The 19,381-nt window shown below is 40.0% G+C and overlaps 1 protein-coding gene across 1 annotated transcript in view; it reads right to left on the bottom strand.

Moving 5' to 3' along the window:
• Positions 1 to 19,381, bottom strand: part of DENND5A (DENN domain containing 5A) — a 62,072-nt gene that overhangs the window by 37,230 nt on the left and 5,461 nt on the right. Inside the window, exons 2-4 of the mRNA XM_050975352.1 lie at positions 6,176 to 6,247; positions 5,467 to 5,576; positions 4,305 to 4,965 (exon numbers count right to left, since the gene is read on the bottom strand). Coding sequence (XP_050831309.1) covers positions 4,305 to 4,965; positions 5,467 to 5,576; positions 6,176 to 6,247 — 843 coding nt within the window. The remainder of the gene's footprint in view (positions 1 to 4,304; positions 4,966 to 5,466; positions 5,577 to 6,175; positions 6,248 to 19,381) is intronic.

The raw sequence follows: 19,381 nt of genomic DNA, 5'->3' as shown, positions 1-19,381 counted from the left end.
ATAAGTTATACCTACCCAGAGAAGCTATGGAGGGAGTTTTGGGTTTAAAGAAGCAAGCAGCACAGTTCTTGCACCAAAGAATTACAGAAGATTTAAAAATAACAACAACAAAAATATTAAAAGAGTGAAGAAGTGTTTCAGAAGTGCTGTTGCTCTTGTCCTTGCAATTAGAATGTGCTTTTTCTGGTGTCAATGACATGATCTTTTGGCCCAGTATTGTACACAAGCACTGGTAGGGAAATAATGACATATGACTAGGGCACTGTTAGATGGGAAAGTGCTTAACTGCTCACTGGGCAAGGAAAAGAAAATCCACTACTTTTTTAATATGGCCACTTGAGAACACAGAAAAAGCATGATTTGTTATTCTAGCTGTAAATAAAATACATTCTCTCTTAAAGTGTGTATTAATAATATTTATCTGTAGAAGATTAAAAAAAAAATTTGAGAGGTCCTGTGCCTGGAAAAAGAGGAACAGGATGGGAAGAAGCTGGCAGCTCTAAGAACCATAATTCCACCTCCCCATTTTCACATTCTACCAGAGAGAAGTCTGTCAAGTGCCCACAGAAATCCTCTGACTCAGCCAAATTTAAAACAATTATACCATCACATTTTGGAACATTTTTTCCTTTTAATCTTCCTACTTCATGGATGACAATGAAATACTGTTGTATTTGTCAAGAGCTCACAAGCCACTTCAAAAAGCCCTGTAGCTGCAGTAAGAACCAGCTGTGGTTAGCAGAAGCAGTGGGGTGCAGTATCTCCTGCTGTGTGTCTGGCAGAGGGATTCAAGCAGCAAGGTTCCTAAATTACTGGAGGCAGACCTATGTAAGAGATCAGAGCTAGGCAGCACAGAGTAATACTGCAAAGACATTAAACTAATACTTCAGATCTCCAGAATGAACATAATTTTAAACAAGTGAAACAAAGATGGGGCAGAGTGATTCAAAGGCAGAGAAGAAAAAACTCTCTTATTTGTACTGTAACATGGCAGCAGACAGCTGCCACCCAGAAAATAAAACTGTCCTAGAGCACAGTCTGTGGCAGCAGTGCATTACACTTCTCCTTTTTTTTGTTTCTATCTGTTCAGAAAAATTACCTCCAAGCAGATTTCACAGCTGTCTTAACTCAGTACACACTTTTCAGAAGAGCTCTAGGTGCTCTCTGAGATAAAGAATAAGTCTATTTCACAGTTACAAGAGCAACATAAATTGCAGGAATGCAAACCAGCTCCCACAGAATATCTGGCAAGGGCACTTCCCACAGGCCTCCAGCACCAGTGACTCTTTCCAGAGTCCCTCAGCACTGGCACAGCACTAACAGCATCCTCAAATTCCTCCCTCTCTTCCAGGCCTCTGGCACTTTTCCAAGTGGTAGACAGGTCTCTCAAGAGGACAATCCAATTGAGGCATTCATTGCCTCCACTTGGCTCACAGCAATCCAAAATACACAAGGCTGTGCCAACATAGTGGGACAAAAGAAGAATTTCCAGAAGCATCGAGTCAGAAACATGTCAAAGGAATCTTAAACCAAAACACTTTCACTGCCAAGTGAAGTTACTCCTACTCCAAGGACTGACTGCAACTTAAAACACTAAAATAATTTGTTTCCAAAAGAATTGCACTTGGCAAAAAATTCATAGAGACATATAATTATGAAAAGGTTTGGGCTGGAAGGGACCTCAAGATCATCTAGTTCCACCAGACCTCCAAGAGGTTTGGGGTTTGGTTTTTATTTTGGTGGTTTTTCATTATTTTGTGTCTGTTTGGTTTTGGGGTATTTTTCCAAGTAAATCTTACAAATCTGCTAATGTGCTGTTCTGACATGTACTGTTCTAAATCTAAATCCACCCAATGAGTATCATAATCTCACCTGACCTAGGAGAACAAGAAATTTTCTCAGTCACCTCATCTGTCATAGGTCTGAGCACCAAGAGATTGAACAAACTCAAAGGACATTTAAAAACTCAGCATTTAGATTCTGAAGGACAACCTAGACCTCACACTGGTGTGCATGCAAGAACATGAAAAAGCCTTTACAAAAGTAAAGCAATTCCTGATTCCACTTAGAACTGAGTGCACAATCACCTGTACCTCCATTCAGTATTTCCTGTTTTACAAACAGCAAAAAAAAGATGTTACTCAACCACACTGAAGAAAGAGCAGAATATATTAGGAGCATAAAGGAGCATAATACAGTTGAAAAGAATAACAGAGGCAAATAAACAAAAACAAAACAAACAAAAAAAAAGCAGAGGGAATAAATCCCTCAGAAAGTCCTTAAGAGAAGCTGTTTCAAAAAATAAATTGCCTACTATTACTGAGAAGGCACTGCTGCAGCCAGTTCACCAGCTCAAAAGACAGCAAACAATTAACTAAAATTATTTTTCTACTGAAAGAAGACTTTTCAACCAAAAATTAAGGTGAGAACTTGACAGAGAGACAAGACACTTCCATAAAATGTACAACACAGCCCAGCTCAGCCAAAGCTTGGGGTGAGGCAGGGAAACAGTGGACAGAAACTGTCCTAACTGATCCCTCATCCCTCTGAAATGCAAATATCTGAGCCTGCAAACAAGAAACTCAAGTGTTCCAGGGCTATTTTAAGCTTCCTTAATCAGCCACTGATCAGACACCTGGAAAGGGCCCAAGACAGAAAGCTGAACCTATTAAAAGGGCTTGGAAAGAGAAGCCAGAACACAGCAGGCTAGCCCAGAAGTGAGCTGAGCTCCAGGCTGGAACAACAGAACACTCCCAGGGGGATGGCCTGGAGGGAGCTCCAGGAGCACTGCTCCCACATGGTGATGCACACGTGGAGCTGCCAAGCCACCACAGGAACCTCAGACACCCCCAGAGCCAACACCACCATATCCTTCCTCATGAAGGGTGCTGATGTTTGAATCCTCCACTGGTGGGACACAGGTATCCACAGAAACTCTCCCTAAATCTCAAACAAATCAATGCCTACTCCATTTCAGGGGAAACCACCAAAGAAGCTTGTCTGCTAGACAAATATTTCTAGATTTGCTATGAACAATGAGCAGAGCAATTTGTTTTTTAAATCCAAGAGAGTAACCACTACACAGTTCAGTAAGTTTTTTTGACTGCATGTCAATTACTGTGCAGTTTTTCTCTTGCAGTTCACAGTGTCTATACAATGATACAACTGTAATCTAACACCCTGCTACCATTACAGACTTTTAATCACCCTGATTGTACACACAGATCCATCCTTGGCTTTAGTCTATGCACAGATCTTAAAACACAACACAAAATCTGTATTTCATGCTTGGAGAAGGTTGCTGATAAATGCAGGTAATAATTTTGGAAATAGTTACCATTTGTGTTCTACCTATTTCAAGGGAAGTAAGAAGCACTGAAAACAAATTTCAATAACACCATGGACTAGCCCTGAATTTGTCTTGGGGTCTTTTAGGCTTCCTAACCATTACTAGAAAGTAGTGTTCAAAATGCAGGCTGTCTGCTTAAACCACACCATTCTGAATGGGTGAGTATGGACTAATGTTAGTCAGCTTGGGCCAAAAAAAAAAAAGTAGAGAAATTATCTTTTGGCATAATTCCACATAGTCTGTGTTAGAGCAACAGGATGTGGAGTAAGAAGGCCAGCATCCACAAATTTTAACACAGAAAATAGATATCACTCCCACACCACTCACTAATTGATAAATATGCTATTTCAGCTCAGTTGCTGCCCATCCTCTTCAAAGCAAGCTTTAGCTCTGTGCCTTCAGAGGCCTTCATGGAGATTTGGGATTTGAGCTCAGTCAAAAACTTTTTTCAGGTACTTATCTTGCAAAGTAACAACTGAAATGTGACTTAGGGTACTCCAAGAGAAAACTGTGTTTGCATAATTAACTCTTCTTCAGAACCAAATGTGGATATAATTAACTGTGTATTGTTCCAAAATGCATGGCTAGTTCTGCAGAGATAGCAGGGAATTCAGCTGAGCAGCTAGGCAGGAACATGGAAAAGGCAAACTGCTCTATCCAGTAGCACAGTTCCAGAGCCAACAGTAAAGGGGTCAGCCAAACCACAAATAGAGGAGATTATGTGAAAAGCCAGTTTTAAGTTTAGGTGTCTAACAGCAGGAACCAATGCAACACTCTCCTTAAAGTGCTTTTCTTTACTTGAAAACCTGCACATAGATCAGTCAGACTCCAGTAGCATGCTCATGCCACTTTAATGCAGCTATTCTGCTGTTTGTGGTGTTTTTAGCATTCAAGACACAGTAAGACCCTGTGCCAGCGCAACTCCAAGATAAGAAAACAAAACCCAAGTACTCACGCTGTGAATAAAGCAGTATCTGAAACTCCAAAAGGGCACAGGTAAAGAGTTGAACCACATTTTCTACTCCAAGCAATTCAAAAACTTCTTTAACAGGAAAATCAAACAATGGTAGTTCATTGGTGCTTGGCCTCTGGCAGATAATTGGTCCATAAACACCTGAAAATTTCAATGACCTTCCTGCTGGAGGGAGAGGAACCTCATAGAGAATATTGTAGATGTAGCTTTCTAAAGGTAGCGGCGGTGGCTGAGGTGAAGTCACTGCTTGGTGAAGCTGTTCCAGAACCTTCTTACAAGCTTTCATGAAAGACATTGGAGTAATCAGACAAATGCACTTTGAGACATAGAGAGTGTCTCTGCTGATGTCATAGGAGTTAAACCGCTGTAGCTTTGAGACAGAGGTGCCATTGCAGTCCCCAGTGCTGCTGCAGCTCTCCTTGTCATTGCTGGGAGGGGTGTGGAGAATGTCATATTCAGCATTGTGCATGTGATACAGGGTCTGCATTGCACTGCAGATCTGTTTGCTAGTGACTTCCTCAAAAAACGTGAGAGAAAATCCAAATGTCCTCGAGCCATCCTCACGAGTGATAATGAAAGAGTGGAACTGCGGCTCTCTGCAATCTGCTTGTGTCTTGAAAGCAAGCCCTTTAGGCATACACAGCTACAAAAAAGGGGAAGGGGAGACAACATCCATTAAAAAACGCTCTTCTCTCCCCCTGCCTGCAGAAGCATTGGTGAAAATGGGATTTAAAATCCACAGGCTGCCATCACATTTCACTTAAAATTCTATTAAGTGTAACATTTCTACACAATACAGTGATATGGGTATAAATCAGAAAAACAAAAGGAATGTATCAAAAGGGCTGCAAGCAATTTCTTTTGAAACATATTGCTATTTTGTTACCACCCTCATATTTATTTTTTTTTTATGAGTAAAATAATAAAATTCAAACCCACATAAAGGAAAGTATATTTCTGGTCACCAAGACCAGAAATCTGAGAGAAAAAACTACTACATTTTATCTAAATTAAGATACACTACATTCTATTAAATGGAAAAATCATGCACAAAAAAAGATTTATTAATTGCAGACTAATTTATTTCTCTACTAATTCTCTAGAATGTAACAAAAAAACCCCAAAGCCATGATGTGATACTGACCATTCCCACTGCATCCTGGTCAAAAGGATTCCATTCAACATTGTCAGGATAGCGAGCAAGAACTTTGGATTTAAATGTGCGTCTTAACGGAGTCTGTTCAAAGTTTTCCCCTGCAGATGAAAGAAAAACACACAAGTAAATCTTTCATTCCCTTTTTAAGCACAAACAAGGCCAAAAAGCAGGACATCAGCAGGTAGACTCGAGGGTAAGTGAATTAAGGAAACATTCCTTTAAAGAGAAACAGAAAATGCAGACAGCTTGTTAGCATATAGTCAGACTGCAGATATTAGCAAGGATTGGCTTTGTAACACTTCTGTGACTCTTAAGTATCTGTGCTTTTCCTTAAGTGTGGCAATCTTGAGATTGTGGTCATGACAGCAATTCTCTAAGCCACTCTTCAGATATTTCAGATTCTTGTTACAACACAGCAAAAGCTTCAGTTTCAGCACAATGTTGTTACTGAAGAAAAGCACAAATAGACAAAATGCAAAGATGATGCAACTTTCAGATAGACATAGAAGTGACATCATGAGAACTCTTAATTTCATATTTGAGACTCAGGAAAAAAGATAACCACCATCTATTGCAAGAAGTTAGCTGTGAAGGAAGAGTCTAGAAGGTTAGAAGGTTAAAAACCACATAAACACCCATGAAGATAGAGCATCAGATGAACAAAGTGCTTTTATTTTCCCCACACTTTTTCCTTTACCTTCTGTTGCACTTGAAATGAAACGGCTGCCACCATCTCGGGTTTTAGAGGCCTGTATATACTGGCATAAAGCTATATAACAAATAAAAACAACACTGCATTATACATTTCATACTGTTGAGCGTGATCACGTCGCTAACACATACCAGTAAAAAACACACAAATATCCAGAATTAGCATGCAGGACAGTCCACTCCCCTAATATGCTTTTTCTACATATACAACTTGGACAAATTTCTCATTTTACCTATGTATTTCTAGAAGGAGACAATCAGTATGTAAGAGAAGCTCACTGTTCCTGTACATACAACCAGAACACTGATGCAGCAGGAACAAGCTGCTTGTGAAACTAGTTTCACATTTTAACTACAAAATATTCCCAAAGAGCGGATGATGAAATTGACCCCAAGGACAAGACCATCTGAAGGCCTTTAGAAGTGTGTATGAATTTAAGTGGCATGGTCCAGCTTCCCACAGGTGCTATCCATACACTAGATTGGCTGAAAGCCTCGCGTAAAAGCTTCTAAATTTCCTCTAGAGCAATGACAGCTCATTGTGATAGCACAGAACTTTCTGCAGTAAATATTCTGAGTGCGAGCAGTTGCTTTAAAAAAACCCAAAAACATACAACTGCATATCTTAAAATAAGCTTAGCTATATTACTAGAATGTAATTAGCTAAATGAGCATGCAGCTGTTGACAGCTGCACTAACAATCAGGCACAATTGCATGAAATCATTTGCTTTAAATAAATGGAACGATTTCAGCAACACCTGCAAAACAGAAAACACACTCCAACTCCTCTCTTGTTTTCTTACATGCAGAAATTACAAGGCAATAGAAATTGATTTCAGAATTGGTTGGGTTTGTTTTGTACGCCTAGAGTAATATTTAAAGTTCAATTTCAAAGCCAAGTTAGAATCTTTATTTGGCACAACACTTACTTGCACTAAGTAGCCATAGACAGAGATGGCTGCAGCACTGTCTCTGCACAATACAGAGCCTAACAAACACATTACACCAAAGCAAACAGAATTTCCAGTGAATGCTTAACGAGTCCTTTGACAGCTGAGAAGCCTGGTAACTGTGGATTTTCTTTAACTAAGACTCAAATATTATCTCAGACAGGGAACTTGAATCAGGACCTGGGACAGGTCTTGCAATACCCAAAATATTCACACCTATTTTGCTAATTCTCTGGGTTTTAGCAGTGAAATTGAAGGAGGCATTGCTTTTATTATTTGTCTGAAAAATCAACAGCTCAGCTAATTTTCATTTTCACAAAAGCACACAGCTACATTATTTATTAATCTGCTCAACCATATCATTCAATAATATCATTGTTCAGAAAGAAAAAAAAGCATATTTGGGAAAAATCTGAAACACAGAGAGGAATAGATAGGAATAACCAAGACACAACTTCACTGAAATATAACCAACTTATGGAAAGAGTAGAGCTAAAGACAGAAAAATAACAGCATTTACAAAGCAAAAACAACCAAAAAAGATGAAAACAAGAATTTAAAGAAACTTGCAATCTCCCAGAAAGAAAAATGGACATAATGCCACATCTCTACTGACACAAACATCCACTCAAGTGAAGTCAGTCCTCTGTAAAAAGCTTTTAAAAGTATGTCAGGAGATTTAACACACCTACTGTTTTCTATATTTACATCTGTGCAGATGATGTAATGTCAACTTTTAGATAATTGAGGAAAAACCTCAGACATGTACTAAGCTGTTTTGTTCCTTGGCTGGTTTTTTTTATCTTCCACATACGTAGAGGAGAGAAAATACATGAAGGCCAAATTTTCTCCTGAACTTGGAAACCACACAGCACAATCACTGAGTCCACCTATGTGCAAGCCTATACATTTTGAAATTAAAGATCTGTGACTTGAAGACCTTTTCATTAAGACTAGTAACACTGCAAAATACATGATGCTGCTTCCTTATGATTAAAAAAAATCCCAAACCCTAACAAACACTGAATGGATGCTCACCTATTTAAAGAAGCCTTGCACCATCTCCTCCCAAGAGACATTCTCACCAACACACTCTTAAATTTTTTAGAGCTGGAGGCTGTCTGTAATTTAATGAAAGGACTAAAATTGATTTCTGGAAACCACTGAGGCCTGATTCAGACAGAAACATAAGGCAGCCCTGACAGGCCCTGCTGCCATCCATCAAGGCACTCAGCTGTTGCACAGACACTGCTGCTGCCAGAGTGCCCCAGCAGCACCCTGCTCTCCTCTCCTCTCCAGGCTGCCCTGCTGGAATGCTGCTGCAGCTCTGCAGGATGCTCCTTTGCCCTTCCACAGCAGCACAGTCTACCATCCCCAGCCAGCTCTTCTGGGAGAGCCTTCATGCTTGGAATACCACAAACTACTGGACCGTGCTGGCTCCCAAAGATACTGATTCAAACAAGGCAGGCAGCGTCAAGGGACAGCTCAGCAACGTGGGGAAGTTCAGCCCAGGTGATCTGGGCAACTCCAGGACACTGGACACTCTGTTTCCTTGCCATTACAAGGAAAGGGAACCTGAGCACCACTATTTCCTTTGCCTGGGCTCCCCCTTCTCTCCTCTCTAGTGATCGCCACTTAACAGCCAGCAGCAGTGGGGAGGGGGAAAACCCACAAATTATTTACTTACATCCAGAGGCAAAAAGCAATTAACCCTAAATTTCTAAGTTTATGATCAGCCTTAAACAGAGACACCCTGCTATAGCAAAGCACCAACTGCAGCACATCTCCAGCAGCAAAAATAACTCAAGGTTTTGAGATCTGTCTCTGTGTGAATTACAGAGTGACAGAATTATAAGGATATTCTGAGTTGGAAGGGACCCACAAGGACCATTGAGTCCAACTCAAATAAATGGCCATACAGGGATCAACCTTCGTGTTATTAGCACCATGCTCTAACCAACTGAGCTAATCTTGGTTTCCTTCAGTTAGTTGATTTATTCAGGAATAATTGAAATGGTTTTGATAAAAAGAGTGAAGAGCAATTTTAGCAAATGCAAGAGACTAACCCACCAGCAGAAATGGACAGTTGTATTCTACAGCTAAGAAAATGAAGGCATAAGAGGAGATGAACTGGCCAAAATATGATGTATGCCATAAGTTGAGATAGAGAACAAGTCCCCCCACACACTTCACAATTATCATGGTTTCTCTCCCTTGGCAGAAGTAATGGCTAGAAAGGACTTATCCAAGTTACAGTCAAGAGGTCCTTAGAAATTATTTATCTATAAATAATTTCTTTCTTTTATACACATTCCATGCAAAAGGAAAACTTTGGGGGTTTTTAATGGAACATGGTATTGCCTGCTGAAGACTAAAGAGGTCTTTCAAACACCATTGATGTTCTCCCCATACACATTTACCCCTCAGGTTTTTTATTATATCAGAGGAAAAGCTCTACAAAAATCAAGATGCAAAATGTCCCACACACTGCAAAGTTGCAACTACCTTGGACTTAAATCAGAATCAATGATCAAACAGCTACAACTATAAGATTATTTGTCAAGAAACGTCAAACAACATATGAAATCCATAAACACCCAGCAATACTTCAGGATGTTTCAGGCCAACATAAAAGCTTCAAAACAGTAAGAATCCCACCGCATTTTGCAATGTAAACACTATCATGAAAGCATAGAGAAATATACTTTAACCAGGCACAGTACAAATCCACAAGCACCAGTTTAGTGCAGCCCTGGCACTGCACCCAGCAAGAGAACGACAGTGAAACAGAGCATCTCAGAATTTCTTTGTCATTGGGAAAAAACCACTCCCTGTGTCATCCCACTTAAAATAGGATCAATAAAACAAAGTGGATTAAAAATAAACAAATAGAGAATAAAAAAGGTGTTAACAAAGATTAACATTTCACTAATCCAGTTCAGCCACACAAACAGCTTAATTAGCTCATGGTGATCCCCCAAAACAGGAGGGAAGCACAAAGTAAACCACAGACACAGGGGCTGTGAAACTGGTGAGCTGAAGAAAAGGTGTTAGAGTTCTAATACCTGCTAGCTCGTGAAGCCAGCCCTCCTCCTGAGGCCCAGCTTGCTACCTGCTGGCTCCTGCCATGCCAGGTAATAAATAGATTTTTCAACACCAGCCACCATCACCCAGCTCTGGTAATACCCTTTGCTTCCTCTCCCATTTTTCACGCTTTATCAACCCTCCCCATTAAACATGACAGATCCCTGCTGTCCTGGAGATGGCTGAGCACCTGCCTGCCCAGGGGTGGTGGTGAATAATTGCTCTTTTGCTTTGCTTTACCCATTAAGTTGTTTTTATCCTGACCTGAGAGTTTTCCCACTTTTACACTTCTGATTCCCTCACCCATCCCACAGGAGGGGAGGGAGAGGCTGTGTGGGGCTGGCTTAAACCACACCACCGTGTAATTTGAGAAGACATGCATGAAAGACTTAAGTTATTAGAGTCAGCTTGCTTATCAAAAGGGTAGTCACCATCTAGACACAGCCTCTGAGGAAGTCTCCTTGGCTGAGGGATGTCCAAGACTGCAGGCTTGGCCTGGCTCTTCCTGGGGCTCAGACCACAGTGGGGGATGCTCAACACCAATAGGATTAAATCTCACATCAGAGGCAGGTAATTCTCCAACACCTCCCTCTCGCATCTTTTCAGTAAACTGAACCTGATGGACTGAATTGTGTGCATAAAGCAAACTAGAAACCTGCTCAGGATGACCACAGAGTTGAAACACATGACATTTATTTGGAAGATCCAGCTCCAACCAGCCCCTTTTCACAGCTGCGGGGCAGCTCACACTGCTGCTCTAACAGCCACCTAAAACTGTTTGCAATGTATGGAACAATGATGGGCTTTCAGTTCTAACTTCATTTACACCATCTGAAATTATGCTGGCCTACGTATCTGTAATTTGGACTTTGTAATTACCAGCACATTAGAGCAGCTAATGCATGCACTGCGAGTATCCTACGCTGAACTAACAAGTACACCTAATTTTATCGGTCCTTTCCTGAGTCACCTAACACTGAGTATGAGCCACATCACCACAGAGATTTGTAGGGTATGCTGGAAACCTCCCTGGCTCTCATTTTGATGCTGCTCCCCCTTCTTACCTGTGCTAATTCTCCTGCTGCTCCAGCTGTGAGCAGTGGACAGCAGTGTCTGTGTCTTGGTCTGATGACAATTAGGACTTTCAAACTCATGGAGTTTCCAACCTAGGCAGGACAGCATTGCTTTGGAGGTCTCTGCATCAATCTGCATGAAGCTATGGATATGGCTTTTTTGTAAGATTACAACAAGGAAAAAAAAAGTTCCATAAACTAAAATTAAAACATTCAATTCAAAACCTGCAAATGCCATCTACCAAGCTTTCCTCAGCTTTGAGCGGGAATAAAAAGAATGAACTCTGAAGGTCTAATTTTAGCTCTTTCCTGATTTACCCAGAGAAAAATATGATTCACTGCCTTCTGTATTCCTCTTCAGGAAAAGAAAGGGGAGAGAAAAGGGTCTTCCCAATACAGTAATAAGAAAAATGGTTAGGTTATACAAGTTGCAGATTCACCTTTTTATGACCTTGCATAGAAGTAACATGTTTCCACACGCATTGCTTAGAAATTTCTAATGCAAATTTCCAAGAACACTTGTACATGATTCTAACAATTCAAATTTCCCTGCTGACTAGCTTGCTTCTTTGTAAAAATGTTTTTAACCCTGGATTTTTTGTCTTCAATATCTCAAATTGTTCTTCTCTGCAAATCCTGCAATGCCATGAAAAGTTTTTATTTACATAATAGAACAGTGGCTTAAGTTGACCTTAATGAGAAAGGGAAAACTTGTTCAAAAAAAAGCCAAGGATACTTTGCAAATAAAGCTTTTTTTAAACTGAGTCATGGCCTTTTGAACATGCTGTCAATTTACCATTTGGCTTTAATATTTAGAAAGCGACTGCAGTGCTGCAAGTCTAAAACTTATGAACGACTAAGAACTGTAAAGGAACTCCTCCCTGCATTTCAGCTAGGAAAAACATCTTTGAGCAGCTATCTCAGATGTAGACCAGCTCAATTTTCCCTCTATGACAATAAAGGGCAAGTCAGAAGAAGTTATCCTAGTTACCAGAAAAAGTGCCCCAAAAGCAAACTAAATGGTGGTGGCAAGACTGATTTTAAGGCATCATTAATACTGCCACCTTTGGTTGTTCACTGAGTCCACTCATCTGCTCAAAATAATTACAGAACAAAGATAAAGAAAGCTTGACTGGTTGTGATTAAGTGGTTTGCTGCTTCCACCCAGCCAGGCAGCGTCTTTCTTTAAATTCCTGTGATACAACCTGCTATTAATTCAATTCATTCTGTCTCAGTGTATATTTATTGTATATGTGACATCTTCAAATAAAAAATTCTTAGACAGTATGCAATTAAAACATTAACTTTGTATTTTCCACATAAAGACACTTACTGGAATCCTTTAGCATACAGAGACTCTATCAATTTCTGCTGTCACTAAAATGAATGTCTTGAACTAAATATAAAACAGCTTCAACATGAAACAGTCATATTGCTGTAATTAACAAATGAATAAGAACAATGAGAATTTGTACCAGCAACAGAAACTATGAGCCATACACTTAGGGCAGCTTTCCTGTACTACTCAGCACAGGGAATTCAGAGAAAATGGATTTAGAGAAGACCCTACAGCCACACCCTCAAGCTCTGCAATTTCTGCAGCACAGCTCAAATAATCTGGTAATGGTGGGAACCCTCCCAGCTCCTGCAGGGTGGGGGACTGGAGACCCAGCTGACCATGACAGACAAAGAGCAGAGGTTTTCACAACTGAGGGCTGCAAGGCAAAACTCAGGCAAGGGGATTTGAACAGCACCTGAACTACAAACACTATTCATGGAACAGCCCAATTCTACCCTGCCTCAAATTAAAAAATGCTATAAAGCACAAAGCCATACTTCAGTGAAAAGGCCATCATAGATTATTTTCAAAATGTCCTTCCTCATTCTTGGGTTTCGGGTGAGAACTTTTTAAGAGGAAAACCATACCTGTCAAAGCACCTAATGAAAAGAAAAAAAAGGTTTCCAAAGATACAATTTGCCTTAGTTCCAAATGTAAAAGTAACACTTAGAATGAAGTGAAGCCAAAACCAGCATAAACAGCAATAGGATTCCCAGTTCAGCCAGCAAACATCCTCAGTACACAAAATAAGGCTACAGATACTACTGCAAATAATTATGTTTATCAAACATAAAATTACTTCAGCTCCAAAATTCATGGTCCAAGTCTAAATAAAAATAGTTGACTGGCAAAACAGAGTGCACACACTTCTGGAGCCCACAATCTAGAAAAGATGAAAGTATGGAGTAAATAAAGGCAATAGGGGGAGAGGAAGGCACTGGGGGGAAAGAGATGGTACACACACTGAGAGATGTGAGGACTTCTTGGTTACTCAGACTGACCCATGGCCAGCACCTGGCCTGGTACACTGTGAAAGCAAATACAGGTGCTTAAGATGCATGAAGGGGTGCAAAGACAGTCAAGCCAAGAATCAGTCTCTTAAAATTAAAGGCAAAAGAGTTTGGTTAAAAATAAGACTTGCCCTATTTTAACTTGCCAACAAAAATAGTGAAACATTCTATTTCCAAGTTTAAGAGAAAACTGGGATAATCAAACAAGTAATTAAATTATATGGCCTGAACCATAATGCCATAATAGATGTGAAATGAAATGAAATGGAAATCTGCTGATTCAATCTAACCTTTCAAAAACATACAAGAAACAAACAAAAAAAAAAAAAAAAACAACAACCACCACCAAAAAACTAGGCCAACCTTCTGAAGAACACCACCATTCTGATTTTTCAGGACACCCTCTTATAGTACTAAAGAAAAATCCTTTCAATATATACACAGAGAGCTATTAATACAGTAAGAATTAGCCAAGTTTTACTTTTAAAACAGAAAAATTCACTGATTCCTTAACAAATATTAAACCATATGTAACTAGAGAAAAAAAGAGCACCTCTCTAAAATGCAGGAAATAAACATTTAAAGTCTGGCAAACTAAGGTAAGAAATTCATTATACAAGAATTCTTGGAATAAAAACCATGATTCAAGAAAAGCTGCAGCTGCCAAGTCTGTAAGCAAAGAGCCACTCCATCAATAGACAAATGCTTTCAGATTATGACTTGCTTCCTTCCTTCCAGTTCCTCCTCCTTAAACAGAGCTGCACGTATTTCTCATTAGAGAGGACTCCCTTCTCCAGCAATCCTCTTGCTCAGATATACACAAAGAAGAATTCTTCCCTTTTATCCTGAAACACATAAACCCTCTGTCCCACACTCCCTATCCCCCTGCCCCCGTTGGCAAGACCACCTGGCAAAGCACAAGCTGAATGAGACCACTTAATTTGGTCCTGGAGTTGGGACTTGAACACTTTTTAAAGCAGGTTAAATTATCCATGAGAAAAACCTTCAGGGTCACTTTCACTTCACGGCAGCACTGCTGCTGAAGCAACCGGAATCAGGTGTTTCAGCCACTGTCTGTAGCAGCCTCCACCCCACTGGATTTGTAACACATCTAACACAGCTGGGACTTCCTCTAAAATCTTCATTACAAAAGTTACTGTTCCACTTTCCCTCTCAGAAAATGTTGATGGCAAAGCAACTTCGCTGCCTGCCTTTCTAAAACAAAGGTGCAAAGATGAGCCACAAACACACAGGTATGGGTGCCAAGGGCAGGTGAAATGCATGTGGATGGAGTGCCATCCTTCCTTTGGGAAAGCTGAAGGACTTGCTTTAGAGGGAGTAGGGAAAAGACAAAGAACATAACCAGCCATAAAAGGCTCTGATTTTTTTCCTGTTTGTCATCTAGGGAACCCATAGTTGCTTGTAACAATCCCTTATCCCAAACCAAGGAGAACATACTCCTTTGAACATTCAACTGACAATAAAATTCCTCCTACTGCAGACTTTAAAAAAGACTAAAAAAGAGAGTTAACCCTAATCTGTTGACTGTTAAAGGTCCTGTTGTTTTCCCATTTTCTTTTGCTTTCTGAAAGTCAGGAAAAGTAATGTTTCAAAAATCACAACACAAACTCACTGTGAAATGAAATAAATTTAAAAAAGAGGTCATTTTGCTAACTGGAAATTCAGTGTAAACTCTGCCTGATACAAATAATAGTTTATTCGTTTGATAGGTATATTCTTCCAAGCCCTTCCTGGCAAATGAAAATCTAGGAGTTAATAGATACCCATTCATCATTTAAGTCCCAGCATTCATCTAGTTGATAACAAAACATGCTGCCATACACACCCGGGAATCGTTTCAAATGCTGCAACAATGAATTTAAAGCACCACAGAAAAACAGCTGAGGTCATCTGCATTCTGTGATTGTAAGGTCAGGAAACCAAAAGCTTTTGTTTTTATTGTTCTGCTCCTGCTGCAAGGAAGGCGGGAAGAGGTGGGACAAGGAAGTGGCAGGACAGGGTAGTGGCAGAAGAAACCAACAAGAATCTAAAGCAGCTTTTAAAATAGTCCTCAGCTTGCATCGTTAAAAACATCCTAAAGATTTTTTTTTCTCCTATAGGTCTTCTTTATGTACTCTTTTGTATGTAATACAGGAAGGCAGATGGACAATATAAAATAAAATGTATTTTAATCAAGACTGTTAAGCAGAAATTTTCAATGGAATGGTCTTAAAACCAGAATTGTTTTATTAAACCACTTTTCTGTTCTAGCCCAAGCAAAAAGACTTACAGAAAGATATTTAGGTCTGTTTCCAACTAAACAACAGAGGCAGGCCTCAGAATTTCAATGAAAGGCGTGTTCACAGCCACAGGGGTCAGGAGGGACACACCATTTCCATTACACAATAGATCTGCAATATGTGCAACAGAAGACACTAAGAAAGGAAAAGGGTGGCTTACCTTCAGAATAGAACCAAATTCTTTTACATGCACTAAAAATATGTAACAGAAGTGGAGACAAGCATATTTCAATCATATTAATATAGAAACCAGCTGTTCTCATGCCCCCCCTAAGACTGGCAGATCCAGAGGGACTCTTCAGAAAAGCCTGAGCACAGATCATTTCAAACAACTCTTCCCAACAACCACGGTCTCCTTTCACAGTGACACATCCCATCCACTTAAATGTCCTTACTTTTTGTGCTCCCACAGCCCTCTGGCTCTGAGGACTGATGGAAATAACAGCTGTGTAAAAAAATAAGGACCAAGTTTTACTGAAGCACTTTTGCAGTCCCTCAACCAAGTATTTCCAGGATATCACTGAGGTTTTGCATTGAAAAGGAAAAACATATTTTAAAGAACACATGAAGTTTTTCAGCGAGTTTCAAAAACATACAGAGGTCAGAAAAACACAGAAAGATCAGCTATGCAGTCATTTCAGTACACCAGTCCTGGCCAGTGTGCTTCACTTTACTATCTAACCTTTGAAAGTAACCTGCCTTCATAAGGACTGCTCCCCTCCTGAATAAAACAAAATGTGTCCTGTAAGAAAGTCAGGTTGCTTAATAGGAGTGACTTCTAATCACAGAAAATTAATCAGATGTGCTGAAGGTTTGGTCAATGGATATGACAAACTTCAAAGCTTATCTCTGCTCTGGCTGGATCCTTCCTCATCATCTCTCCATCCATGCCTCCTAAGCTCTCTCCCTGTTACACTTAAACCTATCAAGCTCACCTTACTTGTCCAATCCAAAAAATTCATGTTTGGTTTAAAAAAAAAAAAAAAAAAAAAAAACAAACTCATGTTTTCAACATGAAAATCTGTGTAGAACAAGAAGAACAAAGACCTGAAAACAGAAGTCTCAGGTCCAAGTTAACCACTCACAACTGTGCATCACCACTGTGGTCCAGGTCATAAACAAAGACCTCAGAAAGGACAGGAAAGAGAGACCACAACACCTTAAAATCTTTTCCCATAAAATCTCTGCCAAAAGAATTCTGAGAAACAACCAAGATACTGGTAAACAGAAATTTTACCAGTCTTCAGCAAAACTTTTGAAGGAGTTAATTCACATTTCAATTTTAAAGGAGCTTACTTGACATTTCCCAGAACCCACACATAAAAGAGACAGAAAGGACATGACAGCCTTATGATGGCACCAACCTTGTTGACTTAAGGGACTTATCCTTTCCCCAGTGCAACTCTAATGGCAGCTCAGTAGGACATTGCTGGGCTTAGGGGCCAAAATTAGGAAACAACAATTGGCAAGGGAGCTTGCTGAAAGCAGCAAGTTAAGGAGGAATAACAAGCAAGAAAAGCTCCTAAAAGTTTATGCTCATACTGCAAAAAATAAACTTTTCCAAACTCACCTGAAGCTATGTGAAAGAGCATCTGTTTCTGTAAAACCAACATTTTTTCAGATACTGAAACGTTGCTTTCTCTGAACAGGCTCCTTTCGCCAGCCATGTTATTTGTCTCTAGATCACTTAGCCACGAAATGAGATAAAGTTTCTTTTTCAAAATGCTTTAGTATCCATATGTAAATGGCTCAGTTCAGATGTACACATTGTACCTGACTGTGGCTGATAAAACAGTCAGTAAAAAAAAAACCAAAAACACTAAAAAAAAACCCTCAATATTCTACACTTCTACAGCAAAATTGGAAACCAATGGGCTCCTGCCCATCAAACCATAAGTGGAGTAGCATTTTCCTGGAAAGACTAAGAAACATGCCTTGAGCAGAAACACTCCAAGTAAATTCTACATCATTCATCAGTTTGTGCTGGAATGCTTGATAATTTCTCTGTGCAATAATGTTTTAAGCCTCATAGGGATAGCATTCCAGTTCGCTGCAAACTTGACTGCAAACCACAAATCTGAAATAGTTGTCAAGAAATTGAGAAAGTAATTACTGCACAGTGTGCATCAGTAAGTAATTGCTTCTGACACTGTCACTTCATGGGCATCATTTCTGCTACGTGAGTCCTGCAGGTTAGTGGGAATTCAAAAGATAACTATGAGAATTCATTACCAAGAACACTCAAGTAGGACTTCCCTAAGTCAAAAAGGTGGATGAAAAACAGTTGTGGCTTTTTGTAACCTCAGAATCAATAATTTGTAGAATTGGGAAAAACGTTATTATTTGCTAAATGGCAGTGTTTCCCATCCAGTTCACTCAAGAGCTCTTTGTGTAGCCTCTCTCTTGCAAAATAAACTGCAAAAATCCCCAAATACAACAGGAAAAACAAACTAGCAACAAAAATCCCCTAATGGACAGAAAGCCAAATGAACCCATCTTTGTATGCCCTGCCTTAGTAAGCTGAAATTCCTATGGCTTTTTTAAAAGCCATAGGAATTAAGACTTTTAAAAGGCTTAAAAAACAGAGTTGTAAACTTTAGTTCTTTAGGCACTGTTTTAGCACCTTGAATTTATTCTCAAATCAAGAACTTGTAACCTTTCTCCTCCCCCACCCATTGCCAAAGAGCCTTCCAAGTAAACCAAATTTATAACTGAATGCAGAAAGGTGGAAGACTGAAGAGTTTTGAGGGTTTTGAGGGGATTATTCCATAAAGGACCCAGCTTAATTGACCTAAAATCCAAATATGATAGCTACAAGATTGGCATTACAGAAACATCACCAACAGACTGTGGCTTCAAATGCAGTTCAGCAGAGTACAGCTGCTTCCCCCTTACATCAGCTCTGCCATTCTTTATTCCACATATCAGCTACCCTAGCACGTCTGCCTCAGTTCCCAAAGAGACAAAAGACCTTTCTGGCACTCAAACATGGCAAACAGCTCCAGCTTCTTGGGAAAAGATAGAGGGGGTAGGGAAGAGTGGAATAAGCTATTATCTGGATTAAAACATTTCACATGTGCCCATGTAAGCCCAGCCAAAAGCTGTTGCTATCTGCTGCCCATCCACAGTGACCTGAGTGACACCAGGTGTGCTGTGAGCCTCGGGGCCACTGCAGGGGCCTCCCACAGGGTGAACACCTTGTCAGCAATCCCAGAGAAGCAAAGGAACTGCAAACCTCCCCTTCAGCCTCAGAATGAATCCCCAAGGGAAGAGGCAACGGTGGGAACTGTGGGAAGCTTGCATGGATACCATCCACATGCACAAAGAGAGGAAGAGGAGGGGAAAAAAAATCAACCAAAAACAAAACCCCACAATCACAGAACAATTCAGCCTTTGGTAAAGCCAAGCAATAGTTCCCACCAAGGGAATTCACTT

The sequence above is a fragment of the Serinus canaria genome, chromosome 5 (genome assembly GCF_022539315.1).
Source record: "Serinus canaria isolate serCan28SL12 chromosome 5, serCan2020, whole genome shotgun sequence".
NCBI classification, from domain to species: Eukaryota; Metazoa; Chordata; class Aves; order Passeriformes; family Fringillidae; genus Serinus; species Serinus canaria.
Note: the sequence above shows the minus strand (reverse complement) of the source record. Positions and strands in the feature narration are given on the sequence as shown.